We start from the raw sequence: 23,531 nt of genomic DNA, 5'->3' as shown, positions 1-23,531 counted from the left end.
ATGATGATTCTGGTCAACTCCTAGTTTTTGACATGGAGGTTGGGAGAATAAAGCATGTGATTGAAAGATGAGAATATGTCCATACAAAGGAATTGAGAAAAAATTGTGAGAGTATCTATTTAGCAAGTCTATAATGTCAAATGCATGCATGAAGATGGTTGGTCATGTTGAATTAAAGAGGTAAAGCTCGGATGATTTCATGTGCCACTTAGGGATCACTCCTTTGTAGATGGGTGAGCATCTCACCCATCTCAATTTGCAACCTTTCAACCTTGGATCGAATTTTTGAGTCGATTGAAATTTCCAAAAAGGCACCCATAATCGGCTGTGTTTATACCATGGAGTCAAAAGTATAATAACCTGAAAATTGAGTATTGAAACTCTTTCCCCAAGTCAATTTTGTATTGAAACTATTTCCCTAAGTCGATTTTGTATTGAAACTCTTTCCCCAAGTCAATTTTACTATATCAAGTGTAAATGCCTTTCTCATGGCAAAGTGTGGGTTTGAAATGCCAAGTATGTGCACAAGTCCACCAATTCTACTTGTTCACCTATATATGAAAATCCTACATAGTATATTCCCAAGCTAGATGCATAAGAAGAGATCATCATCTTGATCTACAGATAAGTTTGAAAATCAATGCTCAACCGTTGTCATGATTGATAGCATGAAGCTTGGGTAGCTCTTCATTGTAAGACCCTTTTTCATGAAGGAAAGTTGCTTTGTGATTAGTATAACTAGTGCTCGAGGGAGCCCAATTTGGACATCCAGGTGATACCATATGTGGCCAAATGGTTAAAATCCATGCCAAATAGACTACTTGCAAGTGCAAGAGAGAGATCCTCCCAAGACACATTGGCCTAAGTTGTGAGGCCGGAACGGGCGTCCTAATGACCTTGAATGGATTTGAACACTGCACCAAGAACCAAAGATCTTTTGTTTCGTCTATTATTACCCTAGTCGAGTAATGCAATCTGTTGGGTCCAAATAAGACTCAACGCAAGGTGATCAACATGGAGTGATGTGCACACATTGCCCCTCGGTACTCTATATAAAATGGGCTTGACAACTTCCATTCATATTCATTAGTTTTAACTTCCAATTTCACTGATTTGTGCGCTTCATATTCAGATTAATAGTTTTGAGTTCTACTCACTGATTTGTGCGCTTCATATTCAGATTAATAGTTTTGAGTTCTACTTTCACTGGTCTGTGCACCCTAGTGCATACAATCCTCCATCGTAGTATCTTTTCACATCACCATCTAAGCTTTCCTTGAAAGAGTGGAAGGCAATACTAGTGATCACTTAGCAATAGTAATTTGAAAATTATCCATCTCTATCTTGCTAATCCTTGTTCTCTGTGTTAACACACAAGCAGTAATTTCTTAAATATCATGCATGTACATTCACAACCTATTGGTATAAAAAGAGTATCACCTTGATCTCTTACAGATATTTTCTGGTTTACCTCCGTATATCTTTTACTAAATTGAGCCTCGATGCCTTTTCCACAATAAAATGCGGGATAAACACTTTCCGCAAAAGCGTATTATGTGGAGTTATCTACAAGCTATGTTTCCCCATGTGTAAGAGCATCATTTTCTATTCTATCATGACAAGAGTTTCAGACCTACTGAGCAATCTCTGAGGGAATTCCATGTCCAAGAAAAAAAGCATCAAATACCAACCCCTCTTTTAAAGAGCCTCATAACTATATCTTAAGACGCTGAGAGGTCTCTAGTATCCCCCTTTTCCAGTACTCAGCCCGCTTGGTCTGGCGCATTCTCTTACAGGAGCTAGATGGTACCCTGACAACTGCTGCCCACTGGTTGACCCAGGACTTGTTTTTTGATTTCCTCACGGATTACTAACACAGACTCTAGGCTAGCTTCCATCCTTGGAAGGTTACTCTCTTCCTTTACTGTGTAGACACATCACAATCTTGCTATTGGTACTCAGCTAGCCATTGTGGAGATATGGTGGAGGATCCTTTTACTCTTCACATCAATTTGGCCATTCCAACCTTTTAGGTCTCCGTCATCCCAATGGCCCCCGAGTCTGAAGTCTGCCAGAGATGGGAGATCATGAACAGCATTACTGCCTGGCATATCTGGTGGGCTAGATGCAGAGCCCATTGATGGATCCTCCACCCTCCCCACAGAGACGATCTGCTCCATTTGGTTAGACATGATCCACACCTTGTGGGGACGTTGGGTGTGCCTTACAGGCAATTCGGAGCAGATGCAACCTCACCGTGCCGCCTTCCTACGCACACGAAGTCCAACCCCCATCCTCACTCAAGGGGGTGATGGACCCCATTTGGAACTAAAGGTCCCTTAAGTGTGCCTTTTTTCCTCGCCCTCCCCCACTGTAGCCTCCCTCTAAGAGAAGCCAGCCAGAGAGGAAGTGCTCCCTCTTTTTTCCAGTTTATACCTCTTTTGAGGGATGTACATATCAAGCTCCTTTGCAGACATACTTTCTTTTATGACTAATGAAGGATCTTTTCTTGGAAAAAAAAAGTAATTCCCTTAAGAAACAACCAACAATACAAAAAGGACTAACGGTTTCCCAGCACGCTGTAAGTGCTACTTTGCAGAACCAAGGTGCGCCTTTCGTACTACAAGTCAAACAATTATTGGGAACTGTGAATGTCTATCAGGACATTAGACAGTCAATCTTCTCACAGTGTGTTTGTACACAGCATCTATATATCATACTCATGATCTTTACCATATGTACACACCACTCAGGAGGCAAGACAATTGAATACCCGGAAATAAATAGAGAGGACCATGGAATACCACAGCATATGCTATGGCTTAAGATAAATGTTTTATAGCCTGCTGCTTAATTGCAAGTGTTCCATATCAGCAGCCATCTCCATTCTTCTTATGCTTCTCCTCATACTCCGTTCACGGCAACATTCCACAATGAGACGTGCAGCTGTACCCAAGCCGAGAACAACTAATACACCTACAAAATTCAAGACAACAATACATTAATGGAAAGGAGAGTGCACTCTTTTCATGAAAAAAGGTTCAGACCAATAACTTTATCATGCATAACATAGTGTATTAGCATATGGTAACTTTATCGTGCATAGCATAGTAACATTATCAAACTTGCCTTTGACTACCTCTTTGCTCTGTTGGTAGCAACAAACTCTCATAGGCCAACACAACCATCATCTACCATGTGCATTCCCACTCTCTCAGAGACTCTTTTGTCCGTTCATAGATAAGGGTTCACAACATGGGCTGGACTCTCTGCTAAACCCTAACCCTAGCTACATTCTCCGTATGACACATGCATCTCAGTGGCTGTGGGGACTGATGCATGTGAGTGAATGAATGGATACATGAAAGAAAGAATTGTATTACCATCTACAAGGGTCTATAAGACCAAAAAGTGTTACAATGAATCCATGAAGTAACTGTATCATGGAAAAAAAAGAGAAACTACCTGATAAAACCATCTATGAGAGACCATGATTATTGATACAAAGTTGCAAAGTAGCTTTCCAGTGCACGAGACATGTAGTGTGGGGAGAGAGAGAGAGAGAGAGAGAGAGAGAGAGAGAGAGAGAGGGTGTCTCCGTGCGCATGCATACATGTGCACCAATACTGTTAAAGCTTTCAGTCATAACATAGGGTTTAATGGAAAGTGCATATATGCTGAGGTAATAACATACCAATAATGATATTTACAGGAAGAGGGGAGGCCCCGAGATAATAAGATATCAAAACATCAAACATGAGCCCCGCCACGAGGATCAGTAGAGCAGCCAAAAGTGGATGGAAATGTCCCTATCAAAAATCGAGTGCAATATCAGTAAATGAGAGCCTCACTTCACCATAGCAACACCTGGGATAGTTGATGAAATGTTAGCCATACCCTCCCGTGCCACCTTCGGCGGAAAGTTTGGTGCCCATATGACCGGCTAATTCTCCAAGCCCAAAAATTTTGCTAAAACCATAAGACAAACATTAGATTACTTGTGCTCTAGTGCCGATACCAAAATGATAACTAAGAAAACCGACATTGGCAATGACTCCATATTAAGACACTTTACCAAGGGCTGCGAAATGGGAGCTGGCAGATTCGTAGCCACATGCCTGCAAGTGCACAATTTGAGAGGTTAAACACAATCTCATGTTCACAACTAGGGTCGGGGGGAGCGTTGTGGCAGTTTGCGGGCAGGAGGGAGGGGGAAGGATAGAGGACAAGAAGGGGAAACATTCTTGAATACCTGCAGACTTCACATTTATTTGTACCCTTGTTGTTAAACCATTGCTGTATACAACTACGATGGGTCTTTGCGAGCTCTCCACGACAACGACATCCCAATTCGATCAAGGGCTCATCAGTCGGTTGCTGGCAAATTCTGAAGCATCATCTCACACAAAATGAAATGTTAGCCATACATTTCTGCAATGCATGCAGCAAAATCATAATTCAAAAAGATATTAAAAAAATAAGTAAATAAGACTCACCGGCAATATTCTGCTAGACTCTCAGTACTGACTGCACTAACTGTCCGAGGAAACACTGCCTCCTGACCATTATAAGGATCTGAATTGTTCTGCTGAGGTGGTGGCACTTGCACGGTAATGGTAATATCATGTTGTTGTAGTTGCTGTTGCTGCTGACCTGTGCAAGTCTCCATGCTGGCGCCTTTACTGCCAGCCAAGCTTGCATCTTGTGAATGTGATGTGGATGGTTCCCCTGTTGTTCTTGCAGCAGGCTTACTGTTGTCTGCTCTATCAACTTCCCCAGTAACTTTTAACTGTAGCTTGCAAGCATCCCCTTCATTGCTTCCTGAACACTGCACTGACAAATCCACCTCAACCCACTCTGCATCGTGCTTAGAAAAAATGCACCGCCCACCTTCCAATAATCTTTCCCTAGATTCTCCCAGTGGTCCTGAGGCAGAAGAGAGATTGATTGCACCTGCATTGACAACGCTTGACATGGTCTGTGGCTGGCCAGCACCACCCTCTGTTACGCCTACAGTAGAAACAGGTGGCTCATTGTCTACAACCTCAGATCTGACCCTTCGATCTTTGAAAAGGTGGATGAACGATCTTAGCATTGTTCCTAGCAGGATTTTTACTTGTTGATCAACTTTATCATAGTTTTATAAGAAGAGATTTGTTAAAACTTAAGACCCGACTTAACTCAACGTTTACTAGGCACCTCAACAACATCTGCTTTGAGGTCAGAATAAGATTTAGTTGGACTATAGATGTGAAAACAAGGCAAAGCTCGATATGCCATTAGTTTTAAGTTCCTCTCTCTCTCTCTCTCTCTCTCTCTCTCAGGGAGTTGTGGACACCCCCTTCATTGATGTATACCATTTTATACCCCCAGTAAGGTACAGGATGGAGCTAGCTAGGTTGCATATCATGATTGTATACTCCATGCATATAGCTTTGCATTCTCCTAGTAGTAGAGCTCCATCCCCTCCCCCACTCATTGTACTTATTGCACACCCAGATTCAGCTTTTTAGTTCAGTACTTTTTCATTTTGTTGGGATGACAGAGGATACCCCACACAGGTACACTGATTTGTCTCATAGGCCGAGTTCGGTCTTTTGGAAGACGTTAATAAAATCTTTCTTTCTTTCTTTCTTTCTCTCTCTCTCTCAATGTGAGGCACATAATGCAGACTAGGTATACTTCGCTGATATGAGAGAGAGAGAGAGTGCATCAGCCTTCGTTATGAGCTAACTGATTGCTTAAGTGATATTATTTGCTTCTTGTGCAGGTATGACGTTGTACAAATGTTTTTTAAGGGGAAAAAATTAGTTTGTTGGCTTATGCACGTAGAAAATAACGTTTTAATCAAAATGTAAAGCATGAGCATTTATTAAATTTGTTGGGAATTCTGAAGTTGGGTCAAGGAAAAGATGGGTCGACGTTTAAAAAAGCAATTGATTTAACTTCATGTAACGTTTCAGCTTCACGCGTAGTTTTCTCTAAAACAACAACTAAAAAATGCACTTCAAGTCCGCGTTTTCGTAACTAGTTCAGGCCTGTTTTTTGTGATGGGATGATGGGGCGGTACATGCACCCTAGGAAATGGAGTTTCCAAGTTTCCGGTACATGCACCCCACAAAACGGAGTTTCCGAGTTTCTGGGGTCTGTTTCTGCCGAAACCTGTGACTATGCCTCACACCCTTATTGGTGAATTATAGAAGAACAGGGATGGCCTAGGTGATGGAGGCCCGTAAGGCCAGAAAATGGGCAGTTTACCATGATGGTAGGGTCATCATCACAAATAAAAGCCCCACATGATGGCACGGGGTCTGTGAGACCATAGACAAACACCATATGGAATTACAATGGCACTCTATGGTCAGATCCAGGAGGCTTTGCAAAGACATACACAGAAAAAGAAATTGTGTTCTACACAAAAACTCACCAAAGCCCTGAGAGAGGGCTACCCAAGGTGCCGGGTTATGTACAAGAATCAGCCCGAGGGCAAACACACACCACTGGAGGGGGCTGTGGTTCAGGAGGAGTGGCATGCCTATTTCGGCCTCACGTGCATCAGATAATTAGTGGTTAGACGGAATGAGAAGACCCAGTTCATGTGGATATGGTTAGCCAAGCCAGGCCCCCCCTTAGGAATTTGTTATTCCATAAAGAGTATTTTACAGATACAAGTATGAGGGTGCCTTGCACCAGATTTCCAAGTATAGCATGAAAACACATCAAAAAGAAGTTTCAAACCCTAGCCCAAGGCAAGGAAAAGAACCATCCATCACCCAATCCACTCAACAAGGGGAGGGTCCAGCTTCACACCAAACCATATGGATCTCTCAAGCAAGTCTCAGTCTCACATAGACTCATGCGTGGATATTTCGCGTCAAGCCCAGTCTCACATGCAGCAAGGATGCACCGAAGGAAACCAAGTTTCCTTTTACAGAAAGAGAAGTACCTGCAGCAGAACAGGTTCAATTGGCCCCAAAACAGGCCATACAAGGAAGAAAACAGCTGTCAGAGCATAGATTTCAACTCAGCCAATGCTGCAGGTGACTGTACACAATCCATACAGTGTTCATAAAGCAGTCTGTACTGTCCGTACAGACGACTTGGCAGTCTGTACAGGCAGCACAGCAGTCATACATGTCGTACAGCAATCATACAGGGTGCAGATCTGGTTGTACAGCAGTGGAGAGGATTGGAGAGCAGCTGAATGGTAGGCGGCTTCCTCCAAGGAGAGGTTTGGAGAGGGTGGTATGTAACATGCCGAAGCTTACATAGAGGATTATACTTTGATAAACAGTTTTCAGCACCTTTGTTCTTGATGACATATAGCAGAATGTAATGAGAATAAGAGTGCAGAGAGAGAAGAGAGACTTGTTGGATCCCAAATACCCTATGAAAGGCCCCCACCACCTATACTGTATTTGCTTTATTCAATTAGTAGAATGACTGCATGACTGCTGTACATAGCCAGGACTGAACTGACCCTACAGACCTTCACTTGGCTGAGGTAACTCTCAGCCTGAAGATGACCCTTGATCTTCACCTTCCACCCACCTTGCCCTTGGCTCCTATTGGGCTGTCTAGGCCCTTGAACCCTTGGCAAATTTCAGAAATATGAGATGATTTCTGGACTGGACTGAAGGGCTGTATATACTCTCCATATGCTCCAGTGGGCTAGTTAGACTACTATCGGCTAGGTCCCTTGGACAAACAAATGCCAAAGCTCCCATAAAGTGCTGGTCAGCCTGTATGCATTGCCCTAGGGCTGGCCAACTGGCTGGAAGTCCAATAAATGCCTGGCACACCTCTACATCATTCTAGGGGTTACAAAGACGTGCGATACATGCACTGACTTCATGCGCGGGACATGAACACCTGACCATATGACCATGTACGGCCTGACCATGATGCTCTACAATGGATCCCTGGTTGATTCATCCCGGACAAGGGCTCACGAAGGGCCAATTACCACTCTAAGTGTTGCATTTGCTGGACAAATATGTTCATGTGGCATCCAAGTGTGGGATGCACGTGACATCCCCTTCTACTTAACTTGACAGAAGTTGCAATGTCTCCAAATAGTTCGTCAATAATGTTGGATAGTCTTCTAAGAAGTTCTTGTCAAGACAAACCGCTGCATGCATCCCTCAGTCCTAAAACTTCATGAGAAACTGACACTCTCTTCTGCCAGAGCCATGCTTGAAATAGTGCAAAAGGATATGTTTTAGAACCATCACTTCGGCTTCGTCGACAATATTTGGTTCTGGTTCATCTTGGACATCTAAGGGAGGAGGTCTCGCATAGTGCTTCAGCCAAGTGACATGCAACACATCATGCATGGTCCAAATGGAGGGTAGCTTCAACTTCATGGACACCTCGTTGATCTTCTTAGAATGGAAAAAGGTCTGTAACTCCGATACGACAGCTTTGGGCATTACTTGCCCACCTGTTTCAACCTTTGTTTCATAATCCTAAGATATACCAATCCCCTTCCGAGAAATTCCCATCTCTTCTTTTGACAGTCAAGAGCAAGTTCCCCATGCCTTGCATTGATTATATTTTAGAGAAGCTAAATGGAGCCAAGTTGTTTTCAAAGCATGACCTAAAAAGTGGATACCATCAGGTACAAATTGTCGATAGGAACATCCCCAAGACAGCATTCCGCACTGAACAAGCCCACCACGAGTTTGTGTTCATGCCCTTTGGATTGACAAACACCCCAACGACATTTAACCGCATGATGATGCGTGTTTTTAGAGACTTGATTGGAAAGTGTCTTCATTTCTTGGATGATATACTTGTAACAGTAGAGCAACATGACATTGACATTGAAAAGTGATGAAGTTGCTGGAAAGCAACAAGCTTTATGCCAGCAACAAGCTTTATGCCAATAAAAAAAATCGGAGTTCTATTTGTTACAGGTTCATTACCTTAGATATATTATTAGTGTCGATTAGATCCCACCAAAGTGGTAGAAATTCTCAATTCGGAGATCCCAGAAATAGCATACAATGTACAGTCATATGTGGAAATTTGTCAAGCATATTCCACCCACATCGACAAGTTTTTTAGCCTCTCGGTAGCTCTCATAGATCTGCTCAAGGGTGTCGAGACTCGTAGCCAACCCATCCACATAACTCCGTGAACAATTCTTGGAGTTAGCGGTCCAACTCCAATTCCATAGCCTTGCTTAGGCAATATATGAAAACTTGCTCAGTGGTTCTGAGGTATCAAAGCGGTTAAGGACTGAGGATTTTCCGGACAGCACCTGCATTTTTTTCTCCAGAGGAGGTGGTCTTTAAAAGCCTCTACAGGCTGCGTTTTTTTACCCACAGACTGCGTTTTCTGCTCCAGAGAGTTGCGCTTCTGCCCAGGCCATGGTTGATATATACGTACGTACGGATCTGATCCGTACCGTACGGCCGTACTGTACGGATCCGTACACGTATGGATCGATCCGTACGTGAGGTTTTTTTTTGGCTGAAAATCGACGAGCGTGTATGAATGGGCGCCCGCCTGGCGGCTGGCCTTTGGGTACATACTAGGCCTTTCAACTTTGATTATTGGACTCCAGAGAGCGTGCGTTACAGAGAGGCGAGAGCAGAAAGTTTTCGAAAAAGACCAAGCGACCACAGCGTTGGAACTTTGGCGCCAGGCGTGCGTGTAGGTAAACTGAGCATCTTCCTCTCTCTCTTTCTCTCCCTCTTGAGTCTTGAGTCTTATCTCTTTCTTGCATATGTGCTGCGCACTTGGCAGGTGCAGACAAAAGTCTCAAGAGCCATCATGCCTAAGCCAACTAACCCGTATTGGCAAGAGCACACCAATGTGATCCGCATTGTCAACACGCCAGGGCAAGCTGGATCTGGCACGCGACGATGGCAATGCAAGTATTGCAACTTTCAGCTCACCAGTACCATTTCTCGCGTCGTTATGCACTTGACAGGCATTGGCACAACCAATAACTGTGTAGGGTGCAAGGCAGTACCAAAGGACATTAGGGATAAGTTGATTGCTGAGAATTTTCCAGCAATGGGTGCAGGGAAAAAGGTGAAAGGTAGTCAACAGACACAGGATGCTCTCCATGATGCACTCTTGGGAGACTTGGGTGGTTCTTCACAGGTTCAGGAGGAGCAGCCCACTGGCAGTAGGAAGAGGGCTCGTACCATGCATGAGCAGCAGGACTATGTGGAGGATGATGGAGAGATGCATGCACCAAGGCAGACTACCTTGCCTTCTCGAGTGGCCTCTCTTTCTTGGGTGAAGGAGCGCCAGAAAGTGGCTGAGATGGAGATTGCTCGCACTCTCATTGAGTGCAACATCTCCTTTCATGTCTTGAGGACTGAGCAGTGGCAGAGGATGGTCAGAGCCATAGCCCAGGTTGGACACACAGAGGATTGGTCGGGGTTGGAATACAATAAGATGCGGACCACTACGCTTGAGGAGCAGAAAGCATTGATAGATAAGGCATTGGTACCAGTGAAGGCAGGTTGGGGGCAGTTTGGGTGCACCATCATTTCAGATGGCTGGAGTGACATTCGTAGGCGACACATCATTAATATTCTTGTGTCGTCTTGCCTTGGCACGTACTTCTTGCGTGCTGTTGATGCAGGAAAGGCTGGAGAGCGGATTACAGGTGAGTTTATCTATGAGCACATCCGGCAGGCTATACTTGAGGTTGGCCCAGAGAATGTGGTGCAGGTTATTACTGACAACGCCTCCAATTGCAAGGCTATGGGTGAGATGATTGAGGCAGAGTTTAAGAACATTGTTTGGACTCCATGTGCAGCTCACTGTCTTGACTTGTTGATGGAGGACATTGGGAAGTTAACATGGGTGTTGCCTATTGTTTCCGATGCCACAAAAATGACTACTTTTTTCCGCAAAAAGCACAAGGCATTGGCTATCTTTAGGAGTCACAGTACACTTGACATGGTGCGGCCCTTGAAGACCAGATTTGCATATATGTATCTTGTGTTGCAGCGACTCTATGCAGTGAGGGATCCACTTCTACAGACAGTAGTGGACCCGAAGTGGAGAGAGATGCATCACGCACAGGAGGAGTCCACTAGATACATACAGCGGCGGGTGCTTGATGAGTCCTTTTGGTCGGAGGTGCAGGCTATGATAGTAGCATTGCCGCCAATTTATGTGTTGCTGCGTGTCACAGACATGGAGGGCTCCACCATGGGCCTAGTCTATCATCTCTTCTCAGAGATGAAGACACACATCAGAGGCTGCAGATCACTGGCGCTTGATCGGTATGCACTTGCTTCTGCAATGAATCATGATTACTCTAGAGTCTATTAAATATTTAGTATAATACTATAATGTATAATAGTAAATACTATAATCAAAATTCAGCCTGTTAACTAATGTTGCGTCAATGCTTTTACAGTCGGGAAGAGATCTTGGCTATTGTAGACAAGAGATGGACATTTATGAGTCGGCCCATTCATGCGATGGCTGCATTGCTTCATCCTTTCTACAAGAAGCCAACTCTTTTTAATGACAGGAGTCTACTACAGGGCAAGGATGCGTACATTGGCTTGATTTGCAAGGAGGATGAGCAGTTGGACATTGATGCAGAGCTCGCTAGCTATGAAAATAATTTAGGGTCATCCTTTACTAGAGCTGTGGCGTTGAGGCCGGAGGCAACGAAGTTCTCTCTTACATGGTGGCAGAGTTATGGAAGACAAGGTCTTCCAAAGCTCACTCGTATCGCTTTACGTGTCCTCTCACAGGTAAAGTTTTCTATCTTTACATTTTCCATACATGTGTTATGGACCTGGGACCATGGTTCATTGTCCAATGTCTATTGTCTATGACCATGTCCAATGTCCATTGTAATTTGTCACCATTGACACGTCACAATGCACATGTGACATGCAGGATTGCTCTGCTGGTGGATGCGAGCGCAATTGGAGCGCTTATTCGCTAATTCACACGAAGATCCGTAATCGACTCAGCACTGCACAGCTAGAGAGATTAGTCTACTGCCGAGCAAATATGAAGCTTGTGCAAGATTACCACGCTTTGGGGACACCCAAGCAGGTTAGAAAGTTGAAACTTTGGGCTAGCGTTTATACATATTACAAGCGAATATTTGTAATTACTAATTACTACTTTCTACGCTGTTAATAATGTGAACACTGAATTGCATTTTGTTTTTTAACAGACAGATCCATCAAAATTGAAGTTGGTCTCGGAGGGGAGTGCAGAGGAGACTGAGCAGCAGCAGCAGCAGCAGCAGCAGCTTGTGAGAAACGATCAGGAGGAGATTATTCGCATGCTGCACAGAGAGCTAGAGAGTGTGGATCGACGTGTGACGAGGTCACGTGCGCGAGTTTTCAGTCTCCCGTTAGTCGGGCGAGATGCAGGTCCAGAAGTTTCTCGACGAGAGACCATTCGGCGAGGAAAACTTCCTGTCCGTACTCCTCGGAGACGGGCAAATGAGGCTGTTCCTCTCATTCAGCCTATGGAGGATGATGATCCAGGACAGCAGAGTATGATGGCAGAGCCAGAGTATGATGAAGAGGGCAACGTCCTGACAGATGGGGACTTGCTCTCTTCAGGAGTGTCATCATCCTCATCCGATGAGGAGTTTTGAGATTCAGATAGTAGAGTCTCGAGAGTCGAGTCGAGACTCTTTGTTATTGCTTAGTGTTTTTTACTTTTGAGTCTTGACTCTTGACATCAGACATTTATGATTTGTTATTTGTATGCTCTAGTATGAGCCTTTTAGGTTGACATCAGACATTTGTTATTTGTATGCTCTAGTATGAGCCTTTCTACGTCTATTTTGTCTTGACAGCCATTGTGTCAAGTATATGATGTGTGTTTTGAAATTAGTACATACTACATGCAAATTGGTTTATTTTGATTCTTGAATGTTTCAAACTTTTATGTACCTTAAATGTAGAAAGGTGTTGAATGTCCTATTGTTTGCCAATGGTACGTATTTTTACGTACATAAAAAATTTTACTGTACGGAACACCGTACAGTACGTACATATACACAACGTACAGTACGTACACATCAACCTTGGCCCAGGCTGCGTCTTCAGCTTCAAAGGGCTGCGTTTCTGTCCAGACAGCCTACATAGGCTGCGTTTTGTTCTACATGAGGCTGCGTCACTGCTGCCCAAACAGCTTGCATAGGCTGTTTTCCTCCTCAAAAGCATTTGCTCTCCGCTTGGACAGCACCCTCACCTTTTCTTGCATTTTGTGGCTACCACACTTTTGGCTCTCTCTCTCTCTCTGCCCGCCATTTCGCCTCTGCCCCCCTTTCTCTGTACCCCTTTCCGCCAGTTCGCCTGTGCCCCCCAGTTCGCCTGTGCCCACCATTTCGCCTCTGCCCCCCTTTCCGCCATTTTGCCTCTGCCCGCCATTTTGCCTCTGTACCCCTTTCCACCAGTTCGCCTCTGCCCCCCTTTCCGCCAGTTCGCCATTTTGCCTCTGCCCGCCATTTCGCCTCTGCCCCCCTTTCTCTGTACCCCTTTCCGCCAGTTCGCCTGTGCCCCCCAGTTCGCTTGTGCCTGCCATTTCGCCTCTGCCCCCCTTTCCGCCATTTCGCCCCAGTTCGCCATTTTGCCTCTGCTCGCCATTTCGCCTCTGTACCCCTTTCCGCCATTTCGCCTCTGTACCCCTTTCCCCCAATTCGCCTCTGCCCCCCTTTCCGCCAGTTCGCCATTTTGCCTCTGCCCGCCATTTCGCCTCTGCCCCCCTTTCTCTGTACCCCTTTCCGCCAGTTCGCCTGTGCCCCCCTTTCCGCCAGTACGCCATTTTGCCTCTGCCCGCCATTTCGCCTCTGCCCCCCTTTCTCTATACCCCTTTCCGCCAGTTCGCCTGTGCCCCCCAGTTCGCCTCTGCCCGCCATTTTGCCTCTGCCCCCCTTTCTGCCAGTTCGCCCAGTTCGCCATTTTGCCTCTGCCCGCGATTTCACCATTTTGCCTGTGCCACTCGCCATTTTGCCTCTGCCCGCCATTTCGCCACCCACCCTTGCTCAGGCCCCCAAGGCAGCAACATAACTCTCTCTCTCTCTCTCTCTCTCTCTCTCCTCCCTGCTTGTGGGAAGGACTGCAGAGTGACCTGGAGGGATGGCCCCGAGTCTCCAAGAGAAACTCGAGGCCCTCGAGATGGCAATGAAGGCACTAATCAAGGAGAACAAGAAGACATCCGATTCCAACCTCAATGAGGTGGAAAACAAACTACATCGGCACATCATAGCTCTCGAAGCACGGGTCACGAACCTCGAACAAGAGAACACGGCACTCAAGGAGGAGGTGAGTGCATTGAAAGTGGAAATGGTAGCCATCAAGAATGCTGAGAAGGAAGAAGGGGAGATCAATGACAACACTCTCACGGCCATCAAAGAAGAGATCTCCAAGGAGATCACAAAGGACATGGAGGGAAAGCTCGAAGCCAAGCAGTCAGGATGGGTCGAGGTGGTGAAGAAGAACATCCGTAAAGAAGTGAGGGAGGAGACTCAAAGGGAAGAACACCAAATCATTCACACCACCATTGAGGAGGAGAAGATGAGGCATGCCTGCCGCCTCAACATTCGAGTCACAGGTATAGCCGAGACACCCGACTCCACTCCCGAGAAAGATGGACAGCTTCTATGCATGAAGCTCGGCTACAAGGAAGAGCACCCTCTCCCCTTCACCAAAGCATGGAGAGCCGGGAAAGACTCAACACGCAAGCGAGCCCTCATCCTACAGTTTGCAGGAGAGACGGAGAGGGTCACCTTCATGAGGAAGAGGGTCATACTACGAGGTTTAGAGGGAGCTCCTATTTTCTGGGATGATGATCTCACGAGGATGCAGCTTGAGCATAGGAGAACTTGCATGCCACGAGTCTTACCCGCGAGGAGAGAAGGCAAGAAGGCCTTCTATCGAGATGGTCGGGTCATCATTGATGGCCGGCCCATGGATTAGCGGTTTGGGGCCTATGGGACACAGACCAGGCAACTAACAGAGATACACATGGCAGTATGGAACTGTAATGGTTCACTATGGGTGCAGCCTGGACGACTGGAGCATGTTATGGTGGGGAGAGACATCATACTTCTGACAGAGACACATCAGAGCCCAGAGAGAGGGCTACCTCGAGTAGAGGGATTCCAGTGGGAGTCAGCATACAGGAGGACCACACGCCAAGGTACCTTGAGAGGGTCGGGGGGAGTAGCAGTCCTATTCAAACGGGAGCTACAGGGGAGACTGAGAGTGGTAGCACAGGATCCAGAGGCCAGATACATGTGGATCAGCTTATAGCTCTCACAGGACAGGGTTATATACATAGCTCTATGTTACTTTTCTCCATCAGGATCCTCCTATGTCATTACAGAGGACATGCCACAAGAGGAGGAGACAGGAGCCTCGCCATACACTTGTCTGTCAGAGGAGATTATGCATTATTCTACACTAGGGGAAGTATTTCTTACGGGCGACTTCAATGCCCACACACAGAGCAGACAGTGTGAGGTGTATGACTATGATGACATGGAGATCCTCCACCCTGTGGATCCAGAGGAGATAGGGGCTAGTCGGGCATCAGAGGACATTATGGGGACTACTTACTAGAGTTGGGAGCCAGGCATCATCTCGTTATTTATAACGGGATGTTACAGTGGCCGGGATCAGGAGGGCTGACATGCTTCCCACATGGGGGTCATACACGGACCGGAGGCACGGTGGTAGACTACATTATGGGGTCTGTGGAGGCATCACAGCTTGTCACCTCATTCTCCATTCCACCTCGTCCTATTGGGGCAGATCATACATACTTGGCATTTTCACTAGCCGGATCACCAGTATCACCAGTCCCCAACATACCGACGCCACACACTACCATCTACTTCACACATGACATGGCAGACATATACACTGGCAGAGTAGAGGATGGACTCCTACTCATGGATCCCCTGGCACCTATGGATACCATTACAGCCCAGCTGGCATCACTCCTACACACGACTGCATTACAGAACTTCCCACATCGTGTACACTCAGGAGAGCCTGCGAGACCTGGGACTATGCCCCAGAACAGATGGTATGATGACGAGTGCAGAGCCCTATACTCACGGCTCCGCATACAGAGAGCCTTGGGAGCCATCACAGAGCAGGAGTCGAGGAGAGAGATGAGGAGACTTACTCGCCGCAAAAGGCGGGCCTTCGCAGAGATACAGGAGCTAGAGATCTTTCATTTCTTCATGAGTAGAGATAGCCCTGTCTCATGGCGGCACTTCAGAGAGCCCCGGACCCCGACACCTATTGCAGACCCACAGACATGGCACACATATGCAGAGGGTCTATACCATGCCCCACAGCAACCACCTATACCTCAGCCACAGGAGCCTCGACCTACCACAGCTAGCTTCTTTACCCACTCGATGGTACAGGAAGCTATCCGCCGCCTACAGCATGGACGGGCCGCCGACCATATGGGCTTGCAGGGTGAGCATCTCATATATGCAGTAGATTCTTTAGCTCCTTTTCTTGCACACCTGTTTAACAGGGCACTAGCAGAGGGTTTGCCTGCGGAGTGGACGATGCACACCATTGTGCCGATTCACAAAACAGGGGATATGCTCGATCCGAGCAACTACAGGACGGTTATGGTTGGCCACGTGTTGGCCAAACTCTATGGTGCAGTGCTGGAGCAAGAGCTTAGCTTATATGCTGAGAGAGCAGGTTTATGCTCATCAGGGCAGGCAGTCTTCAGGAGAGCTTTCTCTACCACTGACCATGTATTCACTTTGAGATGTATGATTGATCAGGCCAGAGTGAGGAAGAGAAAGCTCTATTGCTGCTTTGTGGATTTCCGCAAGGCATTTGACACAATACCACGAGAGAGGCTCTTTCAACGCCTGCAGTCTCTTGGCATACCAGCAGAAATGACATGGGGCATCTATGCATTATATGAGTAGGTTTTTGGGCGAGTCAGATGTCCAAGAGGTATGTCCGAGACTATTGCTAGCACCATTGGTGTGAAGCAAGGATGCCCACTTTCCCCCACGCTATTTGGGTTATACATTGATGAGGTGGCTGACTTCATTACACGGGGAGGCGGAGATGGAGTTGATTTAGCAGGTACCTCAGTACATATTATGCTCTATGCTGATGATATTGTATTAGTGTCTGAGTCTCCAGGTGGTCTACAGCAGCATCTACATGCACTCGATGATTTCTGCACACAGAGAGGTCTTACTGTGAACCTTGGGAAAACCAAGGTTATGGTCTTTCATACATCGAGACAGGGCAGGAGTCAGCTGACATTCACTCTCGCAGGATGCCAGGTGGAGGTGGTGACATCATACGTGTACCTAGGGGTTACCTTCTCTGCAGCAGTCACATGCTTCACCATGGGTTCAGCAGCCAGAGCTAGATTGACACGGGGATATGCAGCATTGGCTATGCTAGAGAGACAGTGCCACCAGGCGCATTTTCAGGAGCCCCGGACGAAGGGGTGGCTATTTGACACATTAGTCACACCGGCATTGATGTATGGAGCAACGGTATGGGCGCCAGGCCTTGCTACCCATTGGTGGACACAGATAGAGAGACCACAGGCCCTCATGATGGCACGCATGATACGCAGCAAACCGTCAGTACCTCATGACATTATCCGAGCACAGTTTGTTGTGCCTCCTATGATGGTAGAGGCCATATTTCAGGCTATATGCCTGCTAGACAGATTCAGAAAGATGCCACAGGACAGATTGTCATACAGAGCTTTTGAGGCATCTAGACAGCTGGCTGAGGCAGGAGACAGAGGATCATGGTATGCACAGGTCACACATTGGTTCTCACAGCATGGCCTAGACATGGATCATCTACCACCATTCCAGTATGACAGGAATGCACCACATATCCGTCTCTCTCATAGTGAGAGGAACAGAGTATTGAGATAGGATCTATGGCAGCTCTATACACGAGAGACATGAATATCGCCTACACAGCCTCTTCCACCGAAGATGCTATACTACAGAGATCACTTCATGAGTATCACTGATGATGGATTTATAGAGAGGCCTAGATACATGGAGGGCTTTTTACCACACGGCTCCCGAGTGGCTATTGGTCAGCTCAGAGTTTCATCACACCGATTGGAGATTGAGACTGGCAGAGCAGCACGGATCCCCCGAGAGGAGAGGGTATGCAGATTGTGCAGAGAGGAGGTGGAGAGTGAGGAGCATTATGTATGCAGATGCAGAGCATATACAGCCATCAGAGAGAGATATCCCATTTTATTCAGAGAGCCACATTCCCTACGCTAGATCTTTGAGGCAACAGACCAGCGCATACTGGGGAGATACATTCTAGACATACAGCGCCACAGAGAGACATTATTACAGGCTCAGATAGCTCCAGAGGGGGGGTGACAAACACAGATTACTACATTTTTTCAGAGATCCATCCCCCTCCCAGCCCCTACACGGCGGGGAATTACTCTCCAGAGAGCAGAGACACTTAGAGCCCGCAGGAGACAGAGGACACCTGGCTTTCGGACACCACGCCTATACCAGAGAGAGATGACAGAGATCAGAGCTCAGTTTCACAGAGAGGGTGCGGAGCGACTGGCTCGCTTCAGAGCACACCCAGGCATGTTCTTCAGGGAGCTGTGGACACCCCCTTCACTGATGTATACCATTTTATACCCCCAGTATGGTACAGGATGGAGCTAGCTAGGTTGCATATCATGATTGTATACTCCATGCATATAGCTTTGCATTCTCCTAGTAGTAGAGCTCCATCCCCTGCACACCCAGATTCAGCTTTTTTTTGTTCAGTACTTTTTCATTTTGTTGGGATGACAGAGGATACCCCATACAGGTACTCCGATTTGTCTCATAGGCCGAGTTCGGTCTTTTGGAAGACGTTAATAAAATCTTTCTTTCTTTCTTTCTTTCTCTCCAACCCTAGCATCCTCTCTCTCTTTCCTGCTTCTTCAACCTTGCAGGCTGCGTTTTTTTACGTTTCAGAGGAGTTTTCTACAGGATGGCTGCAAATACTTTCACCATTCCCCAGTTGGAGGAGGACTCCAAATTTAATGGCTCCAATTATCCCCAGTGGAAGGATGCAATCTTTAATCTTTTGGTGGGTCTTGATCTTTGGCGGTTCGTCGATGCCTCCACTCCAAAGCCCGACCCCACAATTAACTCACCACAAACCATGAATCCCTGGACCAGCATGGATCTTCGAGCACACACAATCATCTCCTACAACTTGAACCAGCCATCCGGTATGCATAAAGCTGACCAAACCTCTAAGGAATTATGGGATGCACTTGCAACCCGTTTTCAAAGGAACGCTTGCAGCCGCAAGCTTCATTTAAAAGCCCAACTCAATGAGCTAAAGATTATCGAGGCGGATGATGTCATGGCCAAAGTGCAAGAACTCAAGAAGATCCGTCAACAACAAGCCACCTTGGGAGCCCAAATCCCCGATGATGACTTTGTCATTGAGTTACTGGGCAAACTTCCTCCATCTTATCAATCCTTTAAGGATACCATTGCCTTTCACCTTGTTCTTCCCCCGGTGGATGCGGTGATTGGCATGCTTCAAGATAGGCTTGATCTCATGAAGATCTCTGACTCTTCTCCTATTGAGTCAGCTTTTTTCAGCCAAAGGGAAGCCCAAGTGGCAACCCAAAGGAGGTAATACCCAAGGCGGCAAATCCAAGGAGGAATCTCCTTCAAGCTCCAAGAATAAAGATAAGGGAAAATCTACGGAGAGGAAATGCCACTACTATGGCAAGGCTGGTCATCTTCGGCCCGATTGCTTTAAGAAGAAGAGAGATGAGGAGAAAAAGTCAAAACAGAAGGACTCCAACAACAAAGAATCCAAACCCAAAGACAAAGATGTGGCCTTAGTTCTAGTCGAAGAGTGCACCTCATCCACAGAGGCGTGGACTACTACCTCTCTTGAGGATTGGATTGTGGATTCCGGGGCTACTTCTCATATGACTCACAACAAGGATATCTTGGAGGACTCTCACTCTGTCTCTATGCAGGTCCAACTTGCGAACAATCAACCTGCTGATACACAGATTATGGGTAATATTCCTCTAGTTACTCCCTCAGGGAGGCCCCAATACCTCGAGAATGTTCTTTATGTTCCAAAGTTATCCAAAAACTTACTCTCCGTCTCTAAGATAGCCAAGAAAGGCTATGGCTTGTACTTCGATGATCAGGTTTTGGAGATCATTCACAGAGATTCTCACATGATTATCGCCCAGGGATGTACTTCAATGATCAGATTTTGGAGATCATTCACAGAGATTCTCACAGGATTATCACTCAGGGCATACAAGAGGGTGGTCTTTACAAGATCACCAGTTTTCAGGAGGAACCCAATCTTGATCACTCTCATCTGTTCCAACTTCTAGCCTCTCATCAGGCTCTTCTCACATAGGAGGATACTACTCTTTGGCATGCCCGTTATGAGCATCTTCCCTTCTCTTCACTAGAGCTTCTAGTCTCCTACCAAATGGTAGATTGCCTCAACTACCTCAGATGTGTGGCATTTTCTCAGCTTGTCTTCAAGGCAAGCAACCATAGTCACAGGGGACGGAAGGGACGAGTGCTTGGAACGGAGGGACGCCGAAATGGGACGGACCGGCGACGGGGACGGCAGGGGACGGACGGACGTCCCCTAGGAAGCGTCACTCACAGGGGAAGGGGACGGGGACGGGGGTGGGGGTGGGGGACAACCCTGTGGGGGGACGGCAAGGAGCCGTTGCGCGATTTTCTGCCATTGCGTTCACCGTTTCTAGCCATTGCGTTCGCCGTTTCTAGCCATTGCGTTCGCCGTTTCTAGCCGTTTATGGCTGTTGGCTTGGCTGTTTATGGCTTGGCCTTGGCCCTTGAGCCTTGAGGCTTGGATTTTGCAAAAATTGACACTATTTGCAGGTCTATTATAGACATTTGCAGGCATTTTGGGTGTTACATGCACATTCACTTGGCATTGGGGCATTACAGGATTGGTACAGGTGACAATTGCACATTTGGACACTTTAGTAGATTTACAAGTGCCAGTTCAGATTTGGTCTAATTGGCTGCCTAAAAATTGGGGCTTTTCTACATTAAGCCCATTTTTGCAGCATTCGACCCATTTACCTTTGATTTTGCCGGGATTTGAACACTTGAAGCTCTTACAGGTGTCAGCTGATCGTTTTTTTAACGGCACATGTATACATTTGTGGTTTGCAGCAGTATATGTATGCCACTGTGGACACTTTGATAGATTTGCATTATCGTGCAGTACACTTGTAGATTTGGAACATGCACATGTATTTCTTGTGGTGGAGTTCCCTTTTAGTCCATTAATTATCCTGCTATTTATCTTTGCATTCTTATAGTTTTGCTGGGCATTGCCTACTCTTGTGGTGACCTATGACAGATTTGTTGTGTTGTCATGGCCAACAGTAACAATGACCTCTTTGGCATGCTGTCTCAAGAGGACAAGCTCAATGGGGATAACTACCCTATGTGGGCTTATATGATGCGTCATGTATTGGTTGCCAAGAATGTATGGCTATATGTGGATGGCACTGAGGAGTGTCCTCTCGCACTCACCTGCTCCAGTGGAAGGTGAAGTGATTCCCGCTTACCCTCCTGCAGGTCAACCTTCTCATCCTCCTCCTTCCCAGCAGCAGCGTACTTGGCATGCTAGGGATGCTCAAGCCCATGCGTTGATTGCTCTCTTGTGCCGCAGGCACATCATTCCGCATATTCGTTCTTGCACCACCGCTAAGTGTGCTGGGGATACCTTGGCGGAGTTGTATTCATGTCACAATAAGACTCGTGTAGCTTATCTTGGGCGCATGCTTGAGACTGACCGCATGCTTGAAGGTGACTCTATCGATTAGTACCTTACGCATGTGAAAGACCTTCGAGAGCAGAGGTCTTGACAGACGGCTATCTTGTTCAGACAGTCTTGCGTAATTTGCCCGACTCTTATCAGACATTTGGCACCACTTTGCGGTTGTTGGTAGGCAATGCACCTAATGCCATCACTTTTGACAACCTTGTGACTCTCTTGCTCAGTGAAGAGCAATCCTATTCCAACAGGAACAACATGATGTCTGTTGAGTCAACAATGACTACTCCCTTTCATGGGAATCGATCTGAGCCTAAACCTAGCCCATTGGATCCTCCCAAGACAAAGGACAAGCCTGAAAAGAAAAGGCATTGTAATTATTGCATGAAAACAGGGCACACCATAGAGAAATGCAAAAAGCATATTGAGAGTGAAAAAAAGAAGCAGCTGGCATCTTCTTCAACAGGTGCAGATTTGGCCAATTTGGCTGCACATGTATCAGCCTTGGCCATTACATCTTCATCACCTATAGAGATGTCTTCTGATGCCATTGCTTTTGATGACTATGCTCTATAGTCAGTACTTCTTGGTCTGCATTGTCTGGCAAATGCATTTCAAGGGGGGATTTTACTTGCCCACATGCAGTTGGTGATGCCTCATGGTCACTTATGCTTGTTGACCCTTATGCTTGTCTATGCTAGACGCTTTCTCTTATGTGATGTCTACTGGAGATGCCTTTTATGCTACTTTCCCTTGCAGCAAGATTGTTTCTACAATGTTGACATTGTCACTTTCTCACATGTGATGTTTATTGGGAGTGCCTTCTACACACTTGGCCAGTGTTGGCTTGCCCTCATGGTTTTGACATGTCACATGTATATTATTCATTGTGGAATTATGCATCTTTACACTTGCCATACATGCCACTGATCATGGCATTGCTGAGAGTTTACCCACCCTCTCATAGCATTGGCTGATGCCCGCCCCGAGCCCCCACTTTTTCTCCCGATTTTCAACGTTCCCCCATTGCTGAATTTTATTTTTATCACCCCTACCATTGCTGATTTTTTCCTCATCGGACCCTCCATTGATGAGTTTACCTCTTGCAGCTTACGTTGCATGTCTCACAGGCATGACTTCTGGATCCTGTTGCCTTTACACATGCGTGCTCCATCTTCGTATGCTTATCACTGGTGCCGTTACAGAGCTATGCTTTGCTCTCTTGTTGTCATTGATGTGGATTACATGCAGTTCAGTTTGGCATTATATTGCTTACCTTGAGGGGGGTATTATATTTACTTTCCTTACTAGAGGATATTATAACACACCTTCTCCTAATGCAACTTATGCGATGCCTCTTGATTTGATGCAGTTGATGTACACATGATCTTTGACATGCATTTCAGGTGATGCATTTATGTACTACTGTGCTCTAGTTTTAGCACTATGACATAGGGGTTTCTCATCTTCCCCGTCATATAGTGCTTGCTTTTCCCATTGGCACTGCAGTTCATCTTTGCCATCGTGATCTCTCTTGATCACTCTTACTGTGGAGCATAGTGCAGGGCAGCATTCACAGCTTTATCACCGTGCTACCCGTTCATATCGTTCACTTGAGGGGGGTTCGTTGGTCATGTCCACCCGACCACTCCTGGCTAGTTCAGGTGTGAACTTAGCTTACTCACGAGCACTTTTTCCCTATGGCTGGACACA

The 23,531-nt window shown here is 46.4% G+C and overlaps 2 protein-coding genes across 7 annotated transcripts in view; one reads left to right on the top strand and one right to left on the bottom strand.

Annotated features, from left to right (window-relative positions):
* Positions 1-2,504: 2,504 nt before the first annotated feature.
* The window catches only part of LOC147605431 (RING/U-box superfamily protein), a 47,741-nt gene continuing 26,714 nt past the window's right edge, over positions 2,505-23,531 (bottom strand). For 3 of the 6 annotated variants that reach the window (XM_086793266.1, XM_086793264.1, XM_086793265.1), the window contains 6 exons: positions 4,497-5,100; positions 4,253-4,387; positions 4,076-4,118; positions 3,898-3,969; positions 3,695-3,809; positions 2,505-2,976 (listed from right to left, as the gene is read on the bottom strand). In XM_086793266.1, the coding sequence (XP_086649392.1) occupies positions 2,837-2,976; positions 3,695-3,809; positions 3,898-3,969; positions 4,076-4,118; positions 4,253-4,387; positions 4,497-5,095 (1,104 nt within the window). In that variant the 5' untranslated portion in view covers positions 5,096-5,100 and the 3' untranslated portion in view covers positions 2,505-2,836. Of the gene's footprint in view, positions 2,977-3,694; positions 3,810-3,851; positions 3,970-4,075; positions 4,119-4,252; positions 4,388-4,496; positions 5,101-23,531 lie in introns of all 6 variants that reach the window. The other 3 variants (XM_086793267.1, XM_086793269.1, XM_086793268.1) reach the window with 3 other exon arrangements.
* Positions 9,708-13,038, top strand: LOC147605432 (uncharacterized). The gene is made up of 4 exons (XM_086793557.1): positions 9,708-11,255; positions 11,393-11,738; positions 11,887-12,048; positions 12,173-13,038. Exons 1-4 carry the CDS (start codon positions 9,781-9,783, stop codon positions 12,602-12,604), a joined length of 2,415 nt encoding a protein of 804 aa, XP_086649683.1. The 5' UTR covers positions 9,708-9,780; the 3' UTR covers positions 12,605-13,038.

Source organism: Cibotium barometz, chromosome 59 (assembly GCF_041138505.1).
Source record: "Cibotium barometz isolate CiBa-2024 chromosome 59, ASM4113850v1, whole genome shotgun sequence".
Lineage (NCBI taxonomy): Eukaryota > Viridiplantae > Streptophyta > Polypodiopsida > Cyatheales > Cibotiaceae > Cibotium > Cibotium barometz.
The sequence above is the reverse complement of the archived record's forward strand: the minus strand, read 5'-3'. Positions and strand labels throughout refer to the sequence as shown.